Source organism: Pezoporus occidentalis, unplaced genomic scaffold (genome assembly GCF_034315485.1).
Source record: "Pezoporus occidentalis ecotype Australia unplaced genomic scaffold, CSIRO_AGI_Poc_V1 ctg162, whole genome shotgun sequence".
In the NCBI taxonomy this organism is placed as follows: Eukaryota; Metazoa; Chordata; class Aves; order Psittaciformes; family Psittacidae; genus Pezoporus; species Pezoporus occidentalis.
The window spans coordinates 1,350,658-1,372,108 of record NW_026913447.1 but is presented as its reverse complement, the minus strand read 5'-3'; the positions used below and the strand labels follow the sequence as shown (position 1 = coordinate 1,372,108).

Sequence of the window (21,451 nt, the reverse complement as noted above, 5' to 3'; positions counted from 1 at the left end):
CAATGGCACACTGAAAGCAAGTACATGATTGTATTTTTTAGAACAGAGCAAGCAAAGAAATGTTGCCACATCCTCCAGAGACAGACAATTAAAGCACCATGGAAGAAAGTTTTAGAAAAATTCAAAGCCCAGCTGCTCCCATTTAGTCATCTACAGCAAGAGAAGGCAGCAAGTGCCAAGCTCCTCTGAAAGTCTGGGCTGATCTCCATAAGCTAATAATCAAAGCTATGCAAATTAAAACTCTGCTAACACAACTGTTAACAACATCTTTTAGAATGTGGTTATCATAATAAACAAAGTTATTCAGTAATTTATGGGAAAAGTGAGATGATCAAAACACTGACTTAATCCCTCGGGGCAGAGCATTTCCATGATCTTACCATCAACAAGCTGGTTAAATTATCTTCACAGTACATCTCTTTAAAAATGGTAAGCAGCTCTTTGTTCTGCTAGCAGATTAAAGAGAGCACCAGAACAGCACAAAAATAAGCCACCTGTAATTTGTCCTGCAGCTCCTTATTGTGCAATGTCAAAGAAGCAATTTTTGCTTGCATCAACAGAAGTAGATCTTGCTGGTCAGCTTCAGAACTCACATCCAGTAAACTATCAGCACCTTTAGAGAATAAAAACAAAAGATTAAAGAACTTTAAAAAAGCTGAATACCAGCTATTCTAACCTTTCAAATTGAACAGTGTGTTCCCATGATGACTGAGTGTAGCAAACTGACCAAGCAAAGCATTCCTAGGAACTCTCCCCAAAAATGCGTTAGATCACCCAAAAGAAGCAGGAGGTTTTGGTGGGCAGCTGGCAGTGAAATTACAAAACACTACTCCAAGTACTTCTTGTGTTTCTGCTTCTAAGTGGAAGGGCACAGGGGAATTTTGATCAGATTGCAACATTTCACACCATCTAAACCACCTCACCAAATATGAAAATAAGGATGAAGTGTTATTGTATACCTGTTGTGCTGTCACTCAGTCTGTCTTTATTATCTCGATTCAAGGAGCTGAATTCTTCCTGTTGAGACACCAAAAGAAAATGCTTTCACAAAAAGTACAGTACAGTTCACCAAAGAGAAGTATAAACAGTAAAGATCTTGATGGATAAAGACTGCCAAAGTGGATTTCTCTTACTTCTGGGGTCTTGTTTAATTGTAGCAGGTGGCCGATATTTCAAGATCTGCTAAAGCCATTCAAGTTCCATTGCCCGATTCTCATTAAATATTAATGAAATATGGGCAACTGTCTCAGAGATAGTTTGGAAAGATGCAGCCCCTGTGATAAGTAATAGCAGCATATTGCCATGTATTAAAAGAAAACAAACACTTCACTACCATAAGGTGAAGATCAGACAGACCACAACCAACCACTTCCCTAACATCTTTTGGTGAAAGGGTCTATACTTTTTGCAGTGCACAATGCCATGCACTTCGCTGATATTACCTAATGAGCTCTCACAGCATTAATACTTATTTTCATAACCATATTCCTAACTTATTCAGTAAACATTAAAGTAATCCTCACTTGCTTTATAAATGACACTGAAGTAATTTTGGACTCCTTTTTGTTCCTAAAACTCAGATAATTAATTCACAGGAGACTGTACAGCAAAATAGGTCATTAAGCAAAATGGATTACTAAGATACTATACTTTCTCTAATCTTCATAAGAAAAGAAAACTGATACCTTGCACCCTTGATCAGCAAAGAAAGCCTGCCCTTTTCCAGTCATGGGAGTTGATGTTGATGAGTGTGGAGAGGACAAATCACTAAGCTGCAAAATATTTTATATAAATAAATATGTATACATACATGTACATGTAACTACCTCTGTAACGTGCCCATACATACACCCATATTAAAGAGTACTTTTCTCCTGCACTAAGTCAGTTTCAAAGAGCAGCTCAAATTTTTCAGTGCTTTCCTGAGTCAGTATTACATATGCAGTGTAGCTGCTATACAGGTATATTAAACCTAACTGTTAAACTGCATTTTTTATACTATATATTTTATGTATGTTTTATACTTTAGATGGAAGAAACAATTGTACAGTAAAATTTGTACAGTTGTATCTTAGACCATGCTGCATTTCAAACAATTTTACTTAGTTAACCTAACCGACATGTGCCATGTGTTTTCATGGTGTCATCCTAATTTCAGGAAAAGAACTCCTGGCAAGACAAACACATAAAATAACAGCGACAGAGCAAATCCAGCCCACATCATTCACACCATGTTCAAAACCCTTTTCATCCCTTAAAAGCATCGCAAAATTGGTCTTATCTTTACCTGAATAGGACTGATAGGAGGAGGTGGGGCTTTGCGTTTTTTTGGAGTTCCACTTCTTTCTGAACTTAATTTAGAGCCTTGATCATGCTGAAAGTTTCACCAGCCAGAAAAGGTAGGTTTGTTAGTTTGGTTAGTAAAGTCCCAGCAAGTTGTTTTGTTTGTAAAATAAAAAGTAAAAAAAATCCCACATTAATATCAACTCTTGCAGCACATGCAATGCCTCTTTTTTTTTTCCTATGTAAAGACCACATGTCTATTAACACAAAGATATTAAACATGCCTGACAATAAGAACCTGCGCCCTTGTAATCCATGCTTCAGTGAAAACAAACAAGATTTAGTGAAAAAGCAGCAGCTGGCAATAGGCTTAGCACTAGATCTTAAAGACTTCCATTCATACATAGTCCAGTCATGCAATTCTTAACAGCTACCATCTTTCCTCTCCACCAGCTTCTGCCTGAACTCCCTGAAAAACCCATGTCTCCACTCAGAGAAAGAATGAACCAATGCAATGCACCTTTACCCACTTCCCAGCCACCAGCAGGTCTACTTGCACTCCAAAATACTAAATAGTAAAATTAAAGAAATGAATTTGTCTAAATCTAGAATTCTCACAGGTGTGGTTCTCCACTAAGATGTAACCAGGGATAACCCTTCAATTGCATGTTTTAGAAATAGGAAACTTTTCTAGATCATCTTCTCTACAGTTTAAACAGATTGGGAGCCCAAAAGCTAAACTCCTACATTACACACGGGAAAAGTGGTATATCTTGCTGTCATGCATATCCACATACACAATGCCCTCCTTTCCTTGTCTCACTGAGAGTGCTGGCTGCTGTTACAGAGAAAAGCTAAATCTAAAAGTGATGTTTCTGAAACATTAAACAAGCAACAAAAATCTTCCATATTACAGAGCTGTCAACGGCAGCACACCTCACAGTGACCTACTACTTACTACTAGAAACACTAACTACTAGTAACTGACTACTTCTAGTCAATTACTGACTGTTTTTTCTTAAATTACAAGGCAATATTTTGTATTTCTAAAACCAAGAGGACAAATACCTGTTTTGCTCTTGTTGGTGACTTTGTATCTGTGAAGCAGAAAAGAACTGGCATTAAGAACAGCTTTGAAGAAAAAGTTACTTGTCATTTCCTAACCCATCTCTTAGCTCTACTTCGAACACCATAAATACTTTGTTTGGTTTCTGAACTCCTGTCTGAAATCTGAGAAATACACTTTTAATTTCCAAATTCCATTTGAACCATGTAGTTTCTCTACTGTTTTTTGGGGTTTCATGTTGAGATAAAATTTGAATGATTGTGACAATTCTTACACTCCTATAGTCTCGCACCATTCTTGAACATTAGCTTTCTACTTCAGAGATCCATCAATTTGACCATAAAACCCTCTGTTTGCATTAATTTCTTCTCCAACCCCTCAACTGAGGGGCTCTGTGTTACTCTTTCACATAATAAAAAAGGATCTATTCCAAATTGTATGCAAGACTTTATAATGCTGCTACATCAGCTTACCTTTTCTTTCTCCAAAACACCTTTTCTGCCCTGCTTAGTGCTTTATCCCATGCTAAATATTACAATCTATGGCAAAGATCACATTTTCCTGTTTTGGGAAGCCTCAGATCATCTTTGAAGATGGTTTTTGAAACTTTTCAAGCTACCTTATGAAGTAAATTTTTGCATGGGTGAACACATTTGCAGACAGTTCAAGAAGTGACAAACTGCCAGTCTGCATCTCTTACATACCCACATCCTGAGATAACTTTGATGACAGGAGATTCTGTATCCCTGTATTCTCAGACAGCTTGGAGTAATGCAGGGCATTGTGTCCAAAGACATCTACTAAACTGACATCTGCACCTTTCTTAAGCAAGGCTTCCACCATGTTAAGGCTACCAGCTTCACAAGCCATCATTAAAGCAGTTCTGGATAAAACAGACAAAACAGAAACACAGAGTAAGTGTCAAGAGTGTACTCTTTAAGCAGCAGCTCATTGTTTTTTCAGGAAAAGAAGGGTGACAGTTATTGTGCAATAAGGCCCAAGATTTTATCAAAGTGTATTGACACATACATGTAACTTGTTTCTCTTTACAAACACCGGCCTACCTGTCCCTCCTCTTTCCCACACTCCCCCGCAGGACCTTCTACAAAGACCTGGCATGCTTTGCACAGGTCTCCAAACATGTCTAAAAATGGGTTCCTGAGTCTAAGAGGAGACTCGTACATAGAAATGGCTGCAGGATAAAGTCAGACTATCAAATCTCACTGACACAGTCCAATTACAGCTCTGCAAGTGGTGGCACATGAAAGCATTTATTACACTGCTGCTGTCCTTGACATGTTGCTTTTAAGACAAAACAGACAAACAGATTTCAACCAAAAAGCAGAACAAACCTCAAACCCTGATCTAATCAGGTTTTTAAAAAAGGCCCATTAGAGCACCAGTAGATCCTCTCTCCAACACAGGATAGCTAGACAGTGCCAGATCCTACAGTAAGGGTAGCATACAGAAGGAGTGTTTTACTAACAGGCTGTATCTCAATTACTTGAAGGGGTTACAAGAGATGTACAGAATAATTACATACACACTGAAAGACACACCTTTCAAGCACAACCTAATACTGCTTTCCTGCTTGGGCATAACTCTCCCTTCTCAGTATGAAAGCATGCCTTCACAGGATAGCCAAGTTCACTGACAAACACATTCCACAGTGAAGACATGAAACTGAAAAGTTACTACAGTGATAATATTTACTAGATATTAAGACAATTATTTGACTGATGAATTAACATACTCCCCATAGTGGGTGAGCCCTGGAGAAGCAATGGCTGTTACAGCACTGTGCTAAAATGTAATGCTGACTGGCAACTTGGCTAACACTTCCAGAGTCACAGGGATGACTTTAGATTACCAAAATAACTCGCTTAGTCTGCACACGATATGAAATCTGAGATGCCATTTTCAAAGATTATCCCCTTCCTTTCCCAATAAGGCTTCTCCCTTTTTCAGTAAAAACTTAACCATTTTTGTGAACATGAGATACAAGAATAGTCACTCTCCTTATCAGAAGGAAAGTGAGAAATAAAATGGTGTATTTCATGTTATATTGTTTTCTTGCTTCTACACACAGTACTTTCTTAAAAGAGAAAACATAAAACCACAAGTCTGTCCTACCTATGACAGAAACACCTTCATCTAATTAAACTAGAAACTCTTAACGCTGTCTGTTGATTAAACAGTAAGACAGGGGAAGGCAGAGGTCCCAGAGTGGGCAGCACCTCAGGTTCAAAGCACCAATGACAAAGAGGTTTTCTTTAGACAACTGAAAAGGAAGAGAACACTAACAAACTTTGGACTGATAAAAAACAAGTTAGGGCCCAGTCTTATCCTCCCAGGTGCTGCTGAAGAACAGTATGAGCATTGTGTCACATACAATAATCAAGATTCCTATCAAGTCTAAGTGCCACGTCTTCTCAGCATCCTGCTTTACCTTCAGTTTAACCAACTGGTTATAAAATAGTCCATAATTTTTAAATCTTCATCAGCATCATCAAAACAAAAGCATTTTTCACTGCAAGGATATTGCTTTTTAAAATGTTTTCTGACACACACACACACACAATCTGTTAATGCAGTAAACCTCTAAATGGCACCTTCTAATACAACAGTATCTCCACTATATAGTTTTGCTGTGTTTTTCTCTTGCTGCTGTGGCAGCATTACAGTGTAAAAAAGTACCCTCCACAGATGTGCCAAGTAACAGTTTTAGGATTTAAGTTGCAGAAACTAAGTCATGACAAGAAGACAGCAGCATTTAAAACTGGGACATGTACAAAGTGATGTGTGGGTAAGTGCTATGAATCAGATTCTTGTAGGAATTACTTACAAATGGGATTCACTGCTATGGTAGCCTGAGGGATATCTTACAGGCACATTAGTTTTACAGTTACATAGTTTCACCTTTTCCTTTTGGCAGAATTCTGTAAGCTTTCTCAACAATCAGGATATGCTCTATAGTACAGAAGGCATTATTTCATTTCACTGTCTTGGTGTACATATATTTCACTATATATGTTTTCACTAAACAACCACTTCGGGAAGGACTTAAGAAGAAAGCTTCATTTGACAGTCAGCCTTGGGGAAGAATTAGCATTTGAACCTGCTTTACCTTCCATTTTTATCCCTGGTGTTGATGTCTGCTCCATGATCCAGAAGGTGTTTGCAGATGTCTGTATGACCATTTTGCACTGCAAGCAGCAGAGGTATGTTCCCATCCTAGGAAAGCATTTAAAGAAACTATGAACAATAATCCATCCACTTACAAATATCACTCTGAGATTTCAAGGTCAGTCATGAGCTTACTTCTGTACAACACAAACAAGATGCTATTGGCACCTTTATCTGATGTATCATAAATGTAGCTGAGTTTACTTTAATTCCTTTCTTGACCACTGGGGATGCAAAGCATTAAGAGTAGAGCAGAAATGCTTTCTGCTGTTTGCTTACTGCTATGACATGATTTTGAAACTTTAAGTAGCATCACAACAAAAATGGTCATTTTAACTAAGTACAAGACAAAGTACTTAATTTCATACACAGAATAACTTAGTTGGAAGACACCTTTAGAGGCTGTCATGGTTTAAACCCAGACGGTAACTCAGAACCATGCAGCCACTCACTCACTCCCCCTCGTTCTTCCCCCCAAATCCCAGAAGGATGGGGAAGACAACCCCACCTCTGCTATGGCAAACTGCAAAAGGAAGTTCTTCCACAAGAGAAATCCAAGAAGAAATATAAGCATAGTATTGCTCTGAACTGCTGCACCTGAGATTGACTGGAGTGGAGGGTGGTAAAAGTTCTTAAGTATCTGAAGGACACAATGGGAGAGGAGGTACGTACCAAATCTTTGACGTTAATTGGACATTTCTGTTCACACAGAAGTTGAACTGCCTGGAGACAACCACATGAAGCTAAAAAGAATAAAGACAACAAGCATGAAAGGAAGAAAAGACTGAAAGGATGAACAGCAAGTTGCATGCAGAAATACAACCGATATGCATGGCCCAAATTATCATAAGAAGACATAACTTTTGAAAACCGAAATAAAAATCAATCTAATTTTAAGTATTCCAGTGGCTATGCACTTGCAAGTGTGCCTGTTAAGCTTGATAACTGTAATTAACTGAAATTCAGTATTTGCAGCGTTTGTAAAAAAAACAACCTTAAAATTTGTGAACAATCAGATGGAGTCACTATAGTTAGGTAACTAGAATCTAAAATGCTCCACCAGGCTGAAGAGCTAGGAATATGAAGCATGACAAAATAAATGATACAAACTTTCAACAAAGACGTTACCTGCATAATGTAAAGCTGTTTTTCCAGAATTGTCAGTGCTGTCTGCTGGACATTTACTCTGAACAGTTCAATAAAGAGAAATAAAAAAAAAGAAAAAGGCAATTAGAGAAGCACCAAGGAAATAAAAAATGTTGATGCTAAGGACAGAGTGCAGAACATCTCTGAGAAAAGTTTTATTGACTGCTCCAGAAAAGAATATTGAAGAAAGGTATAGCTTTCCTCTCTACCAATCTGGTCTTTCCTTTTGTGGTACCAGCTTATATTGAAAACATTTAGTCTTGCATTATTTTTGTTGAAGGCAATAAGGCTTCATTTGCATTTGTAAAACTAAAGCATCAACAATCCAGTTATATTTTGTGGTGTTACAAGCCAGCAGGTACTACTGATCAATCTAGACTTCAAAGAAATAAACAGTTTTTAAAAAAGTCTAATTTCAAAACTTTACTCAGACTTGTTTTGGTACAGAAGATTTCAGTTTTAGTTTACATCAAAGAAAAAGAATCAGAGAATTGCAGAATAGTTTAGGTTTGAAAAGACCTTGAAGATCATCGAGTTCAACTGTTAACCCAACACTGCCAAGTCCACCACTAAACCATGCCACTAAATGCCACATCCACACATATTTTAAATACCTCCAGGGATGGTGTTTCCACCAGGGCTCTGGGTAGCCTGTTCCAGCGCCTGAGCACCCTCTCTGTAAAGAAATCTTCCCTAATATCCAATCTAAACCGCCCCTGGCGCAGCTTGAGGCAGTTATCTCTTGCCCTATCACTTGTTTCTTGGAGAAAAGACTGACCCCCACCTCACTACAACCTCCTTTCAGGTAGCTGTAGAAAGCAATAAGGTCCCCCCGAGCCTTCTCTTCTCCAGACTAAACAATTCAGCCATTTCTCATCAGACTTGTGCTCTAGAACCTTCTACACCTGGATTCATTGCTCTCCTTTGGACATGAGAAGATATGACCCTGAAATAACAGGCTTCCAACCAACATTAATCTTTTGCTTTTCAAATGTAGCACTACCTCTAACAGTTTTATGATTTTCTGGGAAAACAGGTTCACATAGATTACCACATTCTGTAACAAAGAGGTAAAGATTCTTCCTGTCTAAAATAATTATTTAGCCTGTTTTAATACACCTCCATCATGACAAGATTAGGCACTCCTCACAGGTACAGTTCATATCATCACAAGCTGGTCCACAGAAACAAAGTAATCTGAAGAGCGTGAATTATTGCAGAGTATTACCAACAAGTTTGCACTTACAAACATATTTAGGAATTTGCAAATTGTAATAAAATCAGGAAAACATCAACAAAAGCACTCCGTGGTTGTAGCTAGTAAGTGAATAGCCAGCAGATATTTGGTATTAAACACTTTTAATTGCCAAGTTGATGCTGTTGCATGTGATACCATAAGTGACGGCTTGATGTCACTGTTTATGCTGTAAATGGGTTTGTATTAGAAGTACTAAGTGTTCACAGTGAAATCCTGAATAAGGGAGCCTCAGTGGTTAATGATCATAGAATCGTTTATGTTGGAAAAGAACTTCCAGGTGTGGAAGACCAGGAGGGACAGCTTGCAATGAGTATGGAGGTGAATCAGTGTAACTGGACAGTATTGTCAGGGACATCGACAGGGGTCAGTCACAGGACAATTGGAGAGCCCCAGGGTTACCAGGGAAAAGCAATGTAGAGGCTTGGACACGACATCCATTCTCTTTTTTTACCGCTGCTCTCAAGTGGGTTTGCCACAGTATTACCGATAACTCCAAAACTCCCAAAAAGCTGTCCCATTCCTCTGATCACATCTCCATCAAAACTCATCTGACCTTCTGAAATGGAGCCAAGATGGACAATGTCTCTTCTTGCTTACTAACACATTGTCCTCAGCCTTAATACCACAAGAGTCTTATCATCTTAATTTCTGTATTTTCTTTCTCCATTCTTTCTGCTCCCTCTCTAAACCCCTCATTTGCCTCATTCCACTGAGGATTTGAGTTATTTCCGTATTTTCACATCTAAATTAGTTTTGTTTCTTCTCCTTTTGACTTCAAAGTTAACAGACATTTCTGTGGTCAACAACAGACAGAAAGCATTCCAGTGGAACAATATCACAATCCCCCTAGAAGTAAAAAATCCTTTTCCTCTATATCTCTTAACCCATCTACTTGAAAACCATCCAGCCACACAGACAAAACACAGGAAGTTAAAAGTTACAACCTGCTTGAAACCCAACTCTGCTATGTTAGATCAGCTGCACATGGAACATGGTAGTTGTGGAACATTCAGGGAAGATACCACACTGTTTTCTATCATCCATTCTCAGTGCCTAAAAGGTCTTTAAACTTGAGCACAGCTCTTGACTGCAAGGAGACAGAGCAAAAGTGTGAGAGCGTGATGCAGATTATTAGGTGGAAATGTGCCAATATGTAGTATAGCCAATCCAGAAGAACAGAAGGAAAACTTCAAAAATTAAATTAATAATATACTTTACCTGAAGTAACCTCTTAATGCAATCAGGGTGGCTGTTCTTCGCTGCAAGATGTAAAGCACTGTGTCCTAAATTAGTAAAAGGAAACCAAATTAAGCATTAAATCATGCCAAAGCACAGGAAAAAACTCTTCCATGACAGAGGCAAAATTTTGAATTATCTGTCTTGTTCTTATCACAACACATGAAAGTAAGGATAGAGGAAAAAGAAATAAAAACCTACATCAAGCAGAATGCATTTATGACACACTGTTGTTCAGGCAGGTAACAGAATAACACAAACATTGTGTCAGAATATACCTTGGCAGAGGTAAATCTAAGATTGTGCATCTGTGCTTCTTAAAACCTAATTTTCTTACATTACTCAGCCTCCCTTGTAGAGAGATGTCTCTCAAGTGTCTTCATGATTTCTTCCATTTGGCAATGAAAAAGGAACCCATCAAAACAAGGCAAATTAACCACACTACAATGAATTTGTATCATCCATAAAGTGCACGTAGAAGACTCAGAACATGGCCTACTTGGGTTTGCTTCTCAATTCCCTCTTCTGTTAATGTATTTAGCACACATGAGTACATGTTTAGCTATGCAATAGTGATTTACTGACTATAGATTTGTGATGAAAGACTGCAGTCTATCCTCTTGGTCCATCTTATAGGGCGTCTGAAAAATTGAAGAGGCCAAGACAGCAAAAGAATAAATTATCTGTGTAACTAAGAAAGAAGAAGCCAAGATTTAGTACTAAATACAGGCAGAGCCACTTGTGATAACAGAATCTCACTGTAAATAATGTGACTACTACAGCCAAGGCTTTCCCTAATGAATACTGGGTCAACACTCTCAGGTGAGTGCAGGCAACTTCTTATTATCCAAACAACTAATAAATCCTGAGGCAAGATGAAATATGAATTCTGAATAATAGTCTGTATCACACACATATATTCTCTTATTATTATGTATAATCTGAATTCTTCTTCGCTATCACTGATATTTCCTTATAGAGGCAAATCATTTCCACATATAACAGAACTGGTGAGCCCAACATTTACAGGTCATTACTGGAAAGATGGAATGCTGACAGCTCATTCAGCTGACAGCTCATTCAGGTGACTTAGCTAGCCAGAGAAAATGCTGGGCACAGATTCCACTGAAATCTATTAAGAAGAGTGCCAGTTTCAAATTCAGCTCCCACCATTCTCTTAGTGAAATAGCAATTAAGGCAGAGGACTTTAGTGGGCTGAAACAGCACACTTAATAGCTCTCAGCTCTCTTTTGGCCTGTATCAGCTCTTTTCATAATCCTGAGGAAATGTCTTACTGCAACTCCTGTAACAGTTAATGGGGTTAATGGCTTGGATGCACATAAAAGCAACATGGAAGATCTTGATTTAAACTGTAAAAAGCCTCATGTGAAATTAACAAAAAAAGTTGGAGGAATTTATTTAAAAATAAATAAAATTAAAACCCCAATAATAACCTATCAAGTGTCACTTCTGGAGTCTGCTGTAAATCCTGACATTTATAGTATTAGATCAAAAGTTTTAAAGGGCTTTAGAATCTGAATTCTATATGCAGAAAAGCAAGTATGCCTAAACCTGCAAGTGTTAAAACTGCTGTCCTACATGTCATGTAGGGAAAAGCAGTGCTATCAAATCTGTAGTTGCTTTATCAAGAACTACACAGGCAAATTGAGTGTATTATACCACATGTGTTGGTTCACAGAGGCATACCTGCACCATCTTGGGCTGTCACATCTGCACCATGTGTCACCATGATCCTGAGGCACTCCACATGCCCTTTCATGGCTGCCAGGTGAAAACTGGAAGAGAGGATTTACATGTCACTTTTGTTTTATTAAGACCTCCTTTCTCTTTCATTCACAAATCAAGTACTGGCAAGTTCTCCCCTCCCCGTCCTTAGATCTTCTGGTGTCCCTCCACTGCCTCCCAAGAAGACAATAGCTCTAAAAGTGAAAAGGGAAATAAAAAAGTTTTTGTAGACACACCTCAAATACTGTGTTCAGTTTTGGGTCCTTCACTACCTGAAGGACATCGAGGTACTTAAGTGGGTCCAAGGAAGGACGACAGTGATGAAGGGTTTGGAGCACAAGTCTTAAGGGGAGTGGCTGAAAGAAGTGGGGTTGTTTAGTCTGGAGAAGAGAAGGCTCAAGGGGGACCTTCTCACTCTCTACAGCTACCTGAAAGGAGGTTGTATTGAGCTGGGGGTCATCTCTTCTCCCAGGTAACAGTGACAGGGCAAAAGGAAATGGCCTCAAGTTGCACCAGGGGAGCATTTTATGTTAAGAAATATTTAGACTGGATATTAGGAAACATTTCTTCATGGTTGTAAAGCATTGGCACAGACTGCTCAGGGAAGTGGTGGAGTCACCATTCCTGGGGGTATTTAAAAGACATGCAGATATGGCACTTAGGGACTGGTTTAGTGGTGGACTTAGGTTTACGGTTGGACTTCATGAGCTTGAAGGCTTTTTCCAACCTAAACAATTCTGATTCTACACAGGCTGTTGTCTCATTAACCCATGGATTTATGTGCATCTAGTCCCACACAATTTCTAAACCAATGTCCCTAGTGATGTAACATATCTCCACAGAACACCTTGGCTTAGGCATTAATGATGAAAACATTCACAATGATCAACTTTGCTCTAGTCATTCTACTCCGTATCGATTTCCCCATTTCAGGGGACAGGGTTTAGTTCCTCTAAAAGGAGATTTAGCTCCTAAATTAAATTATATCAAGTTGTATTTCTGCAATGTCCTTTCCAGAGCTCATCTTTCATCTATGTAAAGGGGGGAAAAAACCAAACACCAAACCTTAGTGTTTGTGAATATCACCTGGAGAAATCAAAGCTGCTGGATATTTGTATTTTTTCAACTTTTGGTGTTGCTTTTCACCTCAAGCACCTGCTTGTTTGAACAGCAGGAAATTGCTGAGGTTACCAAGCACACCATGGCAGGATGCATTCAAAAGCATGAATTACCAAAGATATAATTACAGAACAAACTAAAGAAGTTATACTGAATCCAAGCCTTTCTACAGCTGAAGGTTCATGTTTGACACATCCCTGGCACCTCAAGATTCACAGAAGCAGTCTTAAATTGCTGCATATGCTGCAGGCTTAATTTTGCTGGGAAGCAAAAATGAAGGAAAAGCTCCTGAAAAGAGGTAAGTTTATATCCTCCTGATGTGTATTGTGCCAACACCATTGAGTCTCAAGATACAGGCACAGTACTGGCAGACATACTGCTTCCCTGTGGGTTCTACTAATATCAGCATGATATACACAGCTGTTTTCCAGTGGAAGCAAGGTAAAAAATTCAAGACAAAACACACTTTCAATTACCATAGAATTGCATGTGAACATTTTGGACCTTCAACAGGCCCGAGCTGAAAGAGAGAGAATTCCAGAAATGTTTTCTAGTATCTTTTAAGGGAGACATTCAGTTTTAACATCATGCACCCCTGTGTTATGGACATTTTCCCCTGGACCCTAAAGGGAAAGTCAGAAATCATGTAGCCATAACAACTACTGTATTTAAGAGTTTACATTTTGAACAACTGCTTCCTCTAAACGTTAAAACTAACACTGAAAGTTCAGCCTGATAACCAGGGAAACTGGGAATTTCAGGCAGGAATGAAACAGATATTTCAGGCACATAGTATGTGAACTGCAACTGTTTCCCTAAGCTATAGACTTCTTTGCTGCCTTCTTGAAAACTCAGAAGAGAAAAAGACCTACAGACAAGGTCTGGCAAAGGGTGTAGAATTAATCAAAACAGGAGTGCTCCTGGAACAGAATTCTCTACCATGTACAGCAACTACCACACTTCCTACATGGAGTCCTTCCACACCGACTGCTCGTTGCAAAGGGCAGACAGACAGCACTTAAGCATCGAACCACTCTCTGTAGATATAAAAATATCCTGTGTGCTCATCCTCATGCTTACTACTGCCATAAACAAACTGAAGAGTTAACACTTCCAAGAGCATAAAAAGCACTGCTGCTGGTTTTTCTCTAGTCACTCAAAATCAAAACTCCATGTACTTGGTGACCAATGTCTTTGTGTAAATATTCTTCTTTAGAAGACGCTCCTCAGGCTCTGGGAAAATGGCTGTGGGAGGACACAAAAGGAGCCTGACAAATTCCAACACCTGTGATTTAGCCAGCAAAACATACCAGCAAATATGGAAACATGTTCAGATACATTTGTGTAGATACACAATATGCCTGAAGTCACTTATATACTAGGAGGGCCGTGAAGCAGGAACTCGGCTCACTTACATTTGTCAATATTCATAACAAATACCTGAATATTAATAACTTGGCTAAATCTGGTACATTGGTGTTTTACAGACAGACTGTGTATGATAGTGCCAAATGCAACATGAATACACAAGAGCAAAAAGAAGCTTCATTTAGGTAAAATCAGACATCAAAGACAGTATCAGAGAGAGGAAAAACTTAACCCTTTTCAGGCTATGCACCTATGAATAACACATCAGACCCATCAACACAAATAATTCCCATGCCGGTTTTCTTCAACTCGTCACACACACAGATGCTTTGTTTCATGTGGCCAAAAATATATTCGAGAAAGAAAATATCATTTCTCGCAAATTGATGGGAAGAAAGAAACATCATCTGTAAGTAGCACAAGTGGCGTGAAAGATGAGAGAACATGGGTAAAGATGTAAGTATCTGGTGAGAGCAAAAACATAGAAGCTATGTGGAGAGTCCTGTGAAAAGAGAGGATGGTAAGGTTTAACTCTTAGTCATTTATACAGGGACCTAAGTCAAGTAGAACTGGGCTGCTACAGCTCCCTCCCAATTACTTGTCCAATTATTCCTGTCCCCTCCCTAAATGCTTGTACTGCTACTACCCCTTGCATACCCCTGTAGTGAGATGTTTTCTCTTAGTAAGCTAAAAGCAATCGGGAGGAGAATGGGGGAATACGGCTGGTTAGCTGCTGGTTTAGTAAACTGAACTGGCTGACCAGGAAATCAGCCCTGCTCCAGAGAGAGAGAGGAGAATGACTCCAGACTGGCATGAACCTATTACAGTGATATTTAAGCCAGAGTATGACAGAGTGCTGGGCAAAAACTTTCCCTTGAGGAGCAATTCTAACCAATTTTGAACTTAAGAGCCCCACTGTTTGGGTTTTCTGGTGTGTGTATGTGTTCGGTTTTGTTTTGGGGTTGTTTGTTTGTTTAAACTTTTTAAAAATCAAACAACCGAAAAACCAAAACTGAAACACTTTAGTAGTACATAGTGAGGGACACTGTGCAGCAAGGGAGGCTCTTGAAACAAAGAAGTCTACAGGCATTCATTTCAGTACAGAGTAATTCTTTACATGCCACATAAACTGTCCTAAAATATTTGAGGCAAAAGCTGCAGGTTTCCAAACACCGGCGTTCTCACCATCTGGAAGCCTTAAGCAGTGGTGCATTTTACTTGCATCTTTCGAATAAACTTTCTTTGATATGAAAGCAAACAACTTTTCCTCCCACATCCTGGTTGTGCAGTGACTTAGGCAAACAAAAACAAACATGTAAGGCTTGATTTGGAGCAAGGGCCATGCTGAGGGTTAGATTCTCATTCAGCCTAAAATCCCACTACAACCTAGTTCATTTTCCCTTCACAATAGATAACCCTGGGCTAACACTTTGAGCCACATCTTGACACCCCAGCTTGAACTGATTTGAGACAGATTTCTTTTATTGCTGTATAATATTTCTGTTCTTCCTGAGGGACAGGATGGTCTTTTATTATTGTCTCCAGACCTTTCATTGCAGGAGAGAGACAGGCACCCTTCCCAGTATTTTTCTCATCAGATCTAGAACTGAAGCAAGTAGCATTTGATACCCACCACTGCAGCAGCTAATGAAGATCAGCTGGTTGACACTGCTTTTTCCTACTGGGAATGTACAGGTCTCATAATTACCTACTCCTTAACAAGATAGAGTAAAAAATTATGTTCTCTGGGAGGAACGCAAGGCTGAGTTGTAATAAACAGGCCTTGAGAGTAAATGTGAAAACAGCAAAATTTCATCAGATCCAGGGTCAACTGGAGAACAATTACAAGGTTCAAAGTCCTGTCAGGACCTCAAATTTCCTGATCATAAATTTTAATCAAGTAACATTTTCAAATCCACTGATACAGAGATGGATTTTATGAATGACTGGTGACTGAACAGAGTGGACAGTTGTGTATGACATCCCTGAGCTTGGTTTTAAGCAGCAGATTTCTTACAGATAGCATATATCAAATGGTGAATCACCTACAACAGTCCTAAACAATCCCATCCTTTATTCAGGAAAAAGGATCTTTTCCATGTTTTGCTTATGAAGGCAAGCTAGCAAGGGAATGGATTTCTTCAATCAGTGTCTGACAGAGAGAGTACAAGAGTTCAGATAAAGCTGGTCTTTGCTAAAAGGCTGAGAATGAGTGTTTCCAGAATTCATTAAAGGGCCAGACAGTCTAACTCAAATAGAAAAGGGCTGTAATTTTTACTACTCAGCTTACATAAAACATTCCTTTACAAATCATTTCACCACAGGTAGAAAAGAATTAATTTATATTTAGAGGTCAGACTTGTAAAAATGAAGCCAACTGAGCTTTGCCTAAGGTGGTGTTAGCAGTAAGACATGGGTCTGCCATATCTAGGTTCTCTGCTTAACCTTTTGCACAGCTACATCCTGCAAAACTGAGCACAATCCTCTTACTGCATATTTTTTTGACAGCTGTCTTAAAACAACTGGGTGGTCCATATATCAAGGGAAAACGCTGAAAAAGTGGACTACAATGTGATAAAATTAAAAAAAAAATAAATATAAAAAATTTAAAAAAGAAATACAAAAAAAGAAATATAAGTAGGAAATTTTCATCTGTGAAAAGAAAAACGGGAAAAAAAAAAAAAAAAAGAGCTGAAAAATTACACTCAATCAGGGGGCTCCATCTCTGTTTGGCAAGGTCATGCTCCAGAGGTTTTTTTCAGGTCAGAATTAGCATTCTCTGTAACACAGATTTTCTCTAGGGCCTGAAAGTAGTCTGACACATTACTTACAAAAATCCAAAGCAAATAAAGTACATAGTTGAATTATGGAGGGTAAGTGAGTATTATATTTGCTGTTCTCTATTATGACAAGCATGGAACAAAATCAAACTTATATGAAAGCGTATAATACTATTTTTCTCTGCCATTTTAATTTGAGTGCTCAGAAAATATTTCAAATGCAAGAATGTTTGAAATACACTATGAACTCACACACACTCATCGTGAAGGTTTATTTTGAGTAAAAACATCCCTCCCCAAGGCAGATCATTCTTCTTAATTTTCTAATGTATGTCGACTTTTTGTTGACTTTTAAAAATTTTGACTTGTCTGCAAACAGTTTGATGATTTATGGTTTCCTGAGCACCAATACCTTTACACAAACAAACAAGACTGATAAAGATACAGATCTGCTTGGAGTCTTCAAAATGTTGACTAAATATATATATAGAAATGGAAGATATTCAAGCTTCACTGCTACTAGATCTGGCAAGCGGTTCATAAGCTATGTCAGTCAGAAAGAGACCTGCTGATAACCTGGCTGATTTTCTGCGTTGACTTGAGCTTTTACACATTTTAGAGGCAAAATGTAGCTTACGGTGTCTGTTATCCCTCAAAGCCTCAATTCCTACTTCAGTAACAACAGCAGAAATAAATACATGATATGATACCTAGCTTTTGATTGTTTTCCATCACAGGCTGCGTGGCAGAAGTGCTAGAGTGCCTGAGATCCGAGCTAGAGGAAAAAAGGGCTGTGAGTATCACTATTCTGTGCATGAAGGAAGTGCCTGCAGCCACTCAGGAGGAAGTCCAGTATGGTCTCCTCTCATATGTAGCATGATCATCAGTAATTAGAAAAGAATATAGCTTACTTTTCTGTGAATGGTTCCAGATTTTAGCAGGAAAAAAAAAAAAAAAGACAAAAGTAAGCCTTTTAAAAGCTATAAATAACGAATCTAATTCATAGAAAAAGAAACACCTTCAAATTTAAAGTTTGGGAAAGTCCCATAAAGGTCCTGAAACTGGAGGTGTTCTCTGCCTTCCTCTATCAACCCAGATAGGGCTCTCAGCAAAGTAGCTACCTAACTGTCTGTACCGTCAACAATAATGCTCCTATGAGCAGCACATGCGTGGGTCTGCTTCTTCCTTGCACCAGCACATATAGATAGGTATCTGTGTGGCTGGTGAGCTGGTAAAGGGAAGAAAACCAGCTGAAAACTAAAGCTGCTTTCCACTGTTTCTTCACACAGTTATAGGTGCCTGCACCCCATCAGTACAAAGCAAGTAACAGAACACAGAATTTCTCCTTAAACCTAAAAACCCAAGATTAAAGCATGAATGTTTCCTCATGAAAGGGAAAACAGAACCTTCATCTTTCCTTGACTGCATTATCAAGAGACAGTTACTCATTTGAGACAATATGTGTCTCAGGAACAGCCAACCATTTAATTATGGAGGAACCATCCAGATGTTTGGCAAATCAAACTGCCTTAAAGGAAAAATCAGACATCTACAGGTACCACTATCAATAATTACTATTTCTTTGGGGTTTTCTAAATTATTTTTTAAACAAATGAAAGCTATACCTTCACACCGCACTCACTTAATCTCCTCATAAGACTAGATGTAAGAGATCTGGGTTTTCATTAAGTGTGGGCAGTCCATGTCATGATCCTGTCACATGCATGGATGCAGCCACAAGAGTGCAAAAATCATCTTAGGAAAAACAGTTGCAGAAAATACATTTTGCTTTCAAGCCAGAGTTGGCACCATAAGAAAATTAAGTATTCTGAGTTTGAAGACATTTGATCAATGAGTTGCTAGTAACATGTTCCGGAGTGTAGACAGGTTAAGATTTATTAAGCTGACATAGGCAGGTATGGATTTATAATGAGCTGTGAGAAATTTTTCCCACGTCTCCCACTGAGCACCATCCACCGTGAAGTGATGCATAAAGCCTGTATTCTCCTGTCTTCTATTTAAACATGAGATGGCATCTGCCCTCTCCCAATACCCACAAAACCCTCTGGCAAAAACCCTAAGTGCCACCTCTGTGTTAGCACATATCTGGAACAGCTTTAAAACAAATGAACTAAAAGCAACCACCCCCCCCCCCCAAAAAAAAAAAAAAAAAAAGAAAACAAACCCAAACCCAAACCACACCGGTTTTCATACAAAATTTCCAGTTTTGCCTTGTAGCATAAAAAGTCTTGTTTCAATCATACACACCTGGAAGTATAGGACATTAATAAAAAGCAAGCCTGCTGAATGGCTGTTTTCTTAATAGAAAAGAAGCAATTGCATCATGCAACACAGGAGCTGGCAAGCTATGGACTCCTGATTTTAGCCTTCAAACTCAGGAAAAATATCCACCCTGCTACTCTTCAGAAAGATTTCTGGGATCCCCAGAAGCTTTATATTTTTCATTCTCAGGTTGTGTTCCAGCATTTCCATTTTCACACACAGTTTTCTTTGGCAAACTCTGTTACCACACTAACACAAACTCCCACTTCAAGTCTGAAGCATATAGACTTTTCTTCCATGTACCATTAATGGTAAACATAAGTGCTCACAATTCAGATTTATCATACACATTTTCCTGCAAGTGTCCATTTTTAAAGTCCCTCAGAACTAACATCATCAAACTGCAACAGAGATTCTGCCAAGCGAGACCTTCTCGGCACTCTGAAAGCTGCTGACAGAAAGTCTGAAACTTTGGAATGCTACTTTTATTTTTGGTGTTGTAGGGTAGGAAAACAGACAAAGCACAACAGCGAAGTCTCAAAAAGCTGAAAGGGCCTAGAAACGAGAGCAGTGTGACCTATGCGTCTAATGAGAAGGGTAGGGAAGATTCCTTCTGACAGTTTCCTTAAATACATATCCCACATTGAAAGCCCACAGGGGTGCAGTTAGCATCTCAATATATACAGTTTCTGGCAAAACATCTTTTTAGGATAGGGTGAAATCCCTGAGATTGCCATGGATGTGCCCAGATCAACCTAACTTCCTTCCCAAGTTAGGTAAAACCAGCTAGCCTTCTGCTGTGGTTTCTTGCAAGGCCAGAATAGAGTTCAGAGTTAAAATTAAGCCCATCAGTGAGAGCAATGACTAGCGTCTCTATTGACTTTCATCCTCCAACTTGGTACTGCTGGCCAGAAAAAGCTAGTAACCACCTTAGTACATGAAAAGTCTAAGGAAAGCAAGGAAATCCCAAACCATGTTAGCATAACAAGAGGCCAAGAAAAGGCTGGAAAGGCTGAGAATAACTGAGTAAAATTTAATCTAAAGAAAATATTTTTATTGCATGAAAATCCAGCAAGGCTCAAGAACTGTGTATAGTGCTCCAAGAATCTCAGATCATTGAATATCCTTATGCAACATGAGGGATGTCAACAAAGGATAGCTCAGGGTTATGTGCTGTGTTTGAAATTTCTGTGCCTTTTACACTTATGATACTTAAGACCTCTTCAGGTCTGAAGCAACAGAACTAGTTGGATTTATTTTTTTATTAAACTGTATAAAGTGAACTTCTCTTACTTCACAAGGGAATTGCAAACCAAATGGAATAATATGTACTTAGAGTAAAGAAGCTAGTAGTAACACATTCTTCAGAGACCACTTGGTTAAGATGACCTCTTAACATTGGTTTTTATAAACTCTTTAAATTATTATGGCAATATAGTTTTATCTCGCATTTCAGAATAACTATACTACTAAAGCTTTTAAGGTTCCACATTTTTGAAGAGGAATATGGGCTACAAGACAGACACATGCAGGAAAGTGCAACTTCAGAGCTTTCCTACATTTTCCAGTTAGTACTTTCCTAACACAGAATGCACCTGCAAAGCAGGCAGCAGAAAATGCAGAGCAACATATAAACCCAATAAATAAGCAGCCACCAGCATATTCTACTGCCTAATACCTCATTCTGAAGCTAACAAAAAAAGAAATAAATCAAACATTTTCACACTGCTCTGCCTTGGCTGTCTGCTCCCTTTCTCTTTCTAGATTAGAGTACATTTGCAATCCAGTAGCAGCCAGTTTGTGTAATTAAAATATACACACACAGCTCATTTGGTTGCCTAAGTCTTTGAAAAACATGTAAAACAACTGCAGCCCATTATGTAGATATAAATCTAACTGCAGCCTTAGCCCTGTCCCCTCCAGCCTTAAAGAGCCTGGTTCTGGCCTGACACGAGAGGCACGCTTCCCTGTGCAACCCTG

General features: G+C 38.8%; 1 protein-coding gene across 2 annotated transcripts in view; it reads right to left on the bottom strand.

Moving 5' to 3' along the window:
- Positions 1-21,451, bottom strand: part of RAI14 (retinoic acid induced 14) — an 87,462-nt gene that overhangs the window by 6,808 nt on the left and 59,203 nt on the right. Inside the window, exons 4-14 of one of the 2 annotated variants that reach the window (XM_062612900.1) lie at positions 11,883-11,971; positions 10,158-10,222; positions 7,664-7,721; positions 7,208-7,278; positions 6,477-6,583; positions 4,054-4,232; positions 3,352-3,380; positions 2,288-2,374; positions 1,686-1,772; positions 960-1,017; positions 495-613 (exon numbers count right to left, since the gene is read on the bottom strand). In XM_062612900.1, coding sequence (XP_062468884.1) covers positions 495-613; positions 960-1,017; positions 1,686-1,772; positions 2,288-2,374; positions 3,352-3,380; positions 4,054-4,232; positions 6,477-6,583; positions 7,208-7,278; positions 7,664-7,721; positions 10,158-10,222; positions 11,883-11,971 — 949 coding nt within the window. The remainder of the gene's footprint in view (positions 1-494; positions 614-959; positions 1,018-1,685; positions 1,773-2,287; positions 2,375-3,351; positions 3,381-4,053; positions 4,233-6,476; positions 6,584-7,207; positions 7,279-7,663; positions 7,722-10,157; positions 10,223-11,882; positions 11,972-21,451) is intronic. The other variant, XM_062612901.1, reaches the window with a different exon arrangement.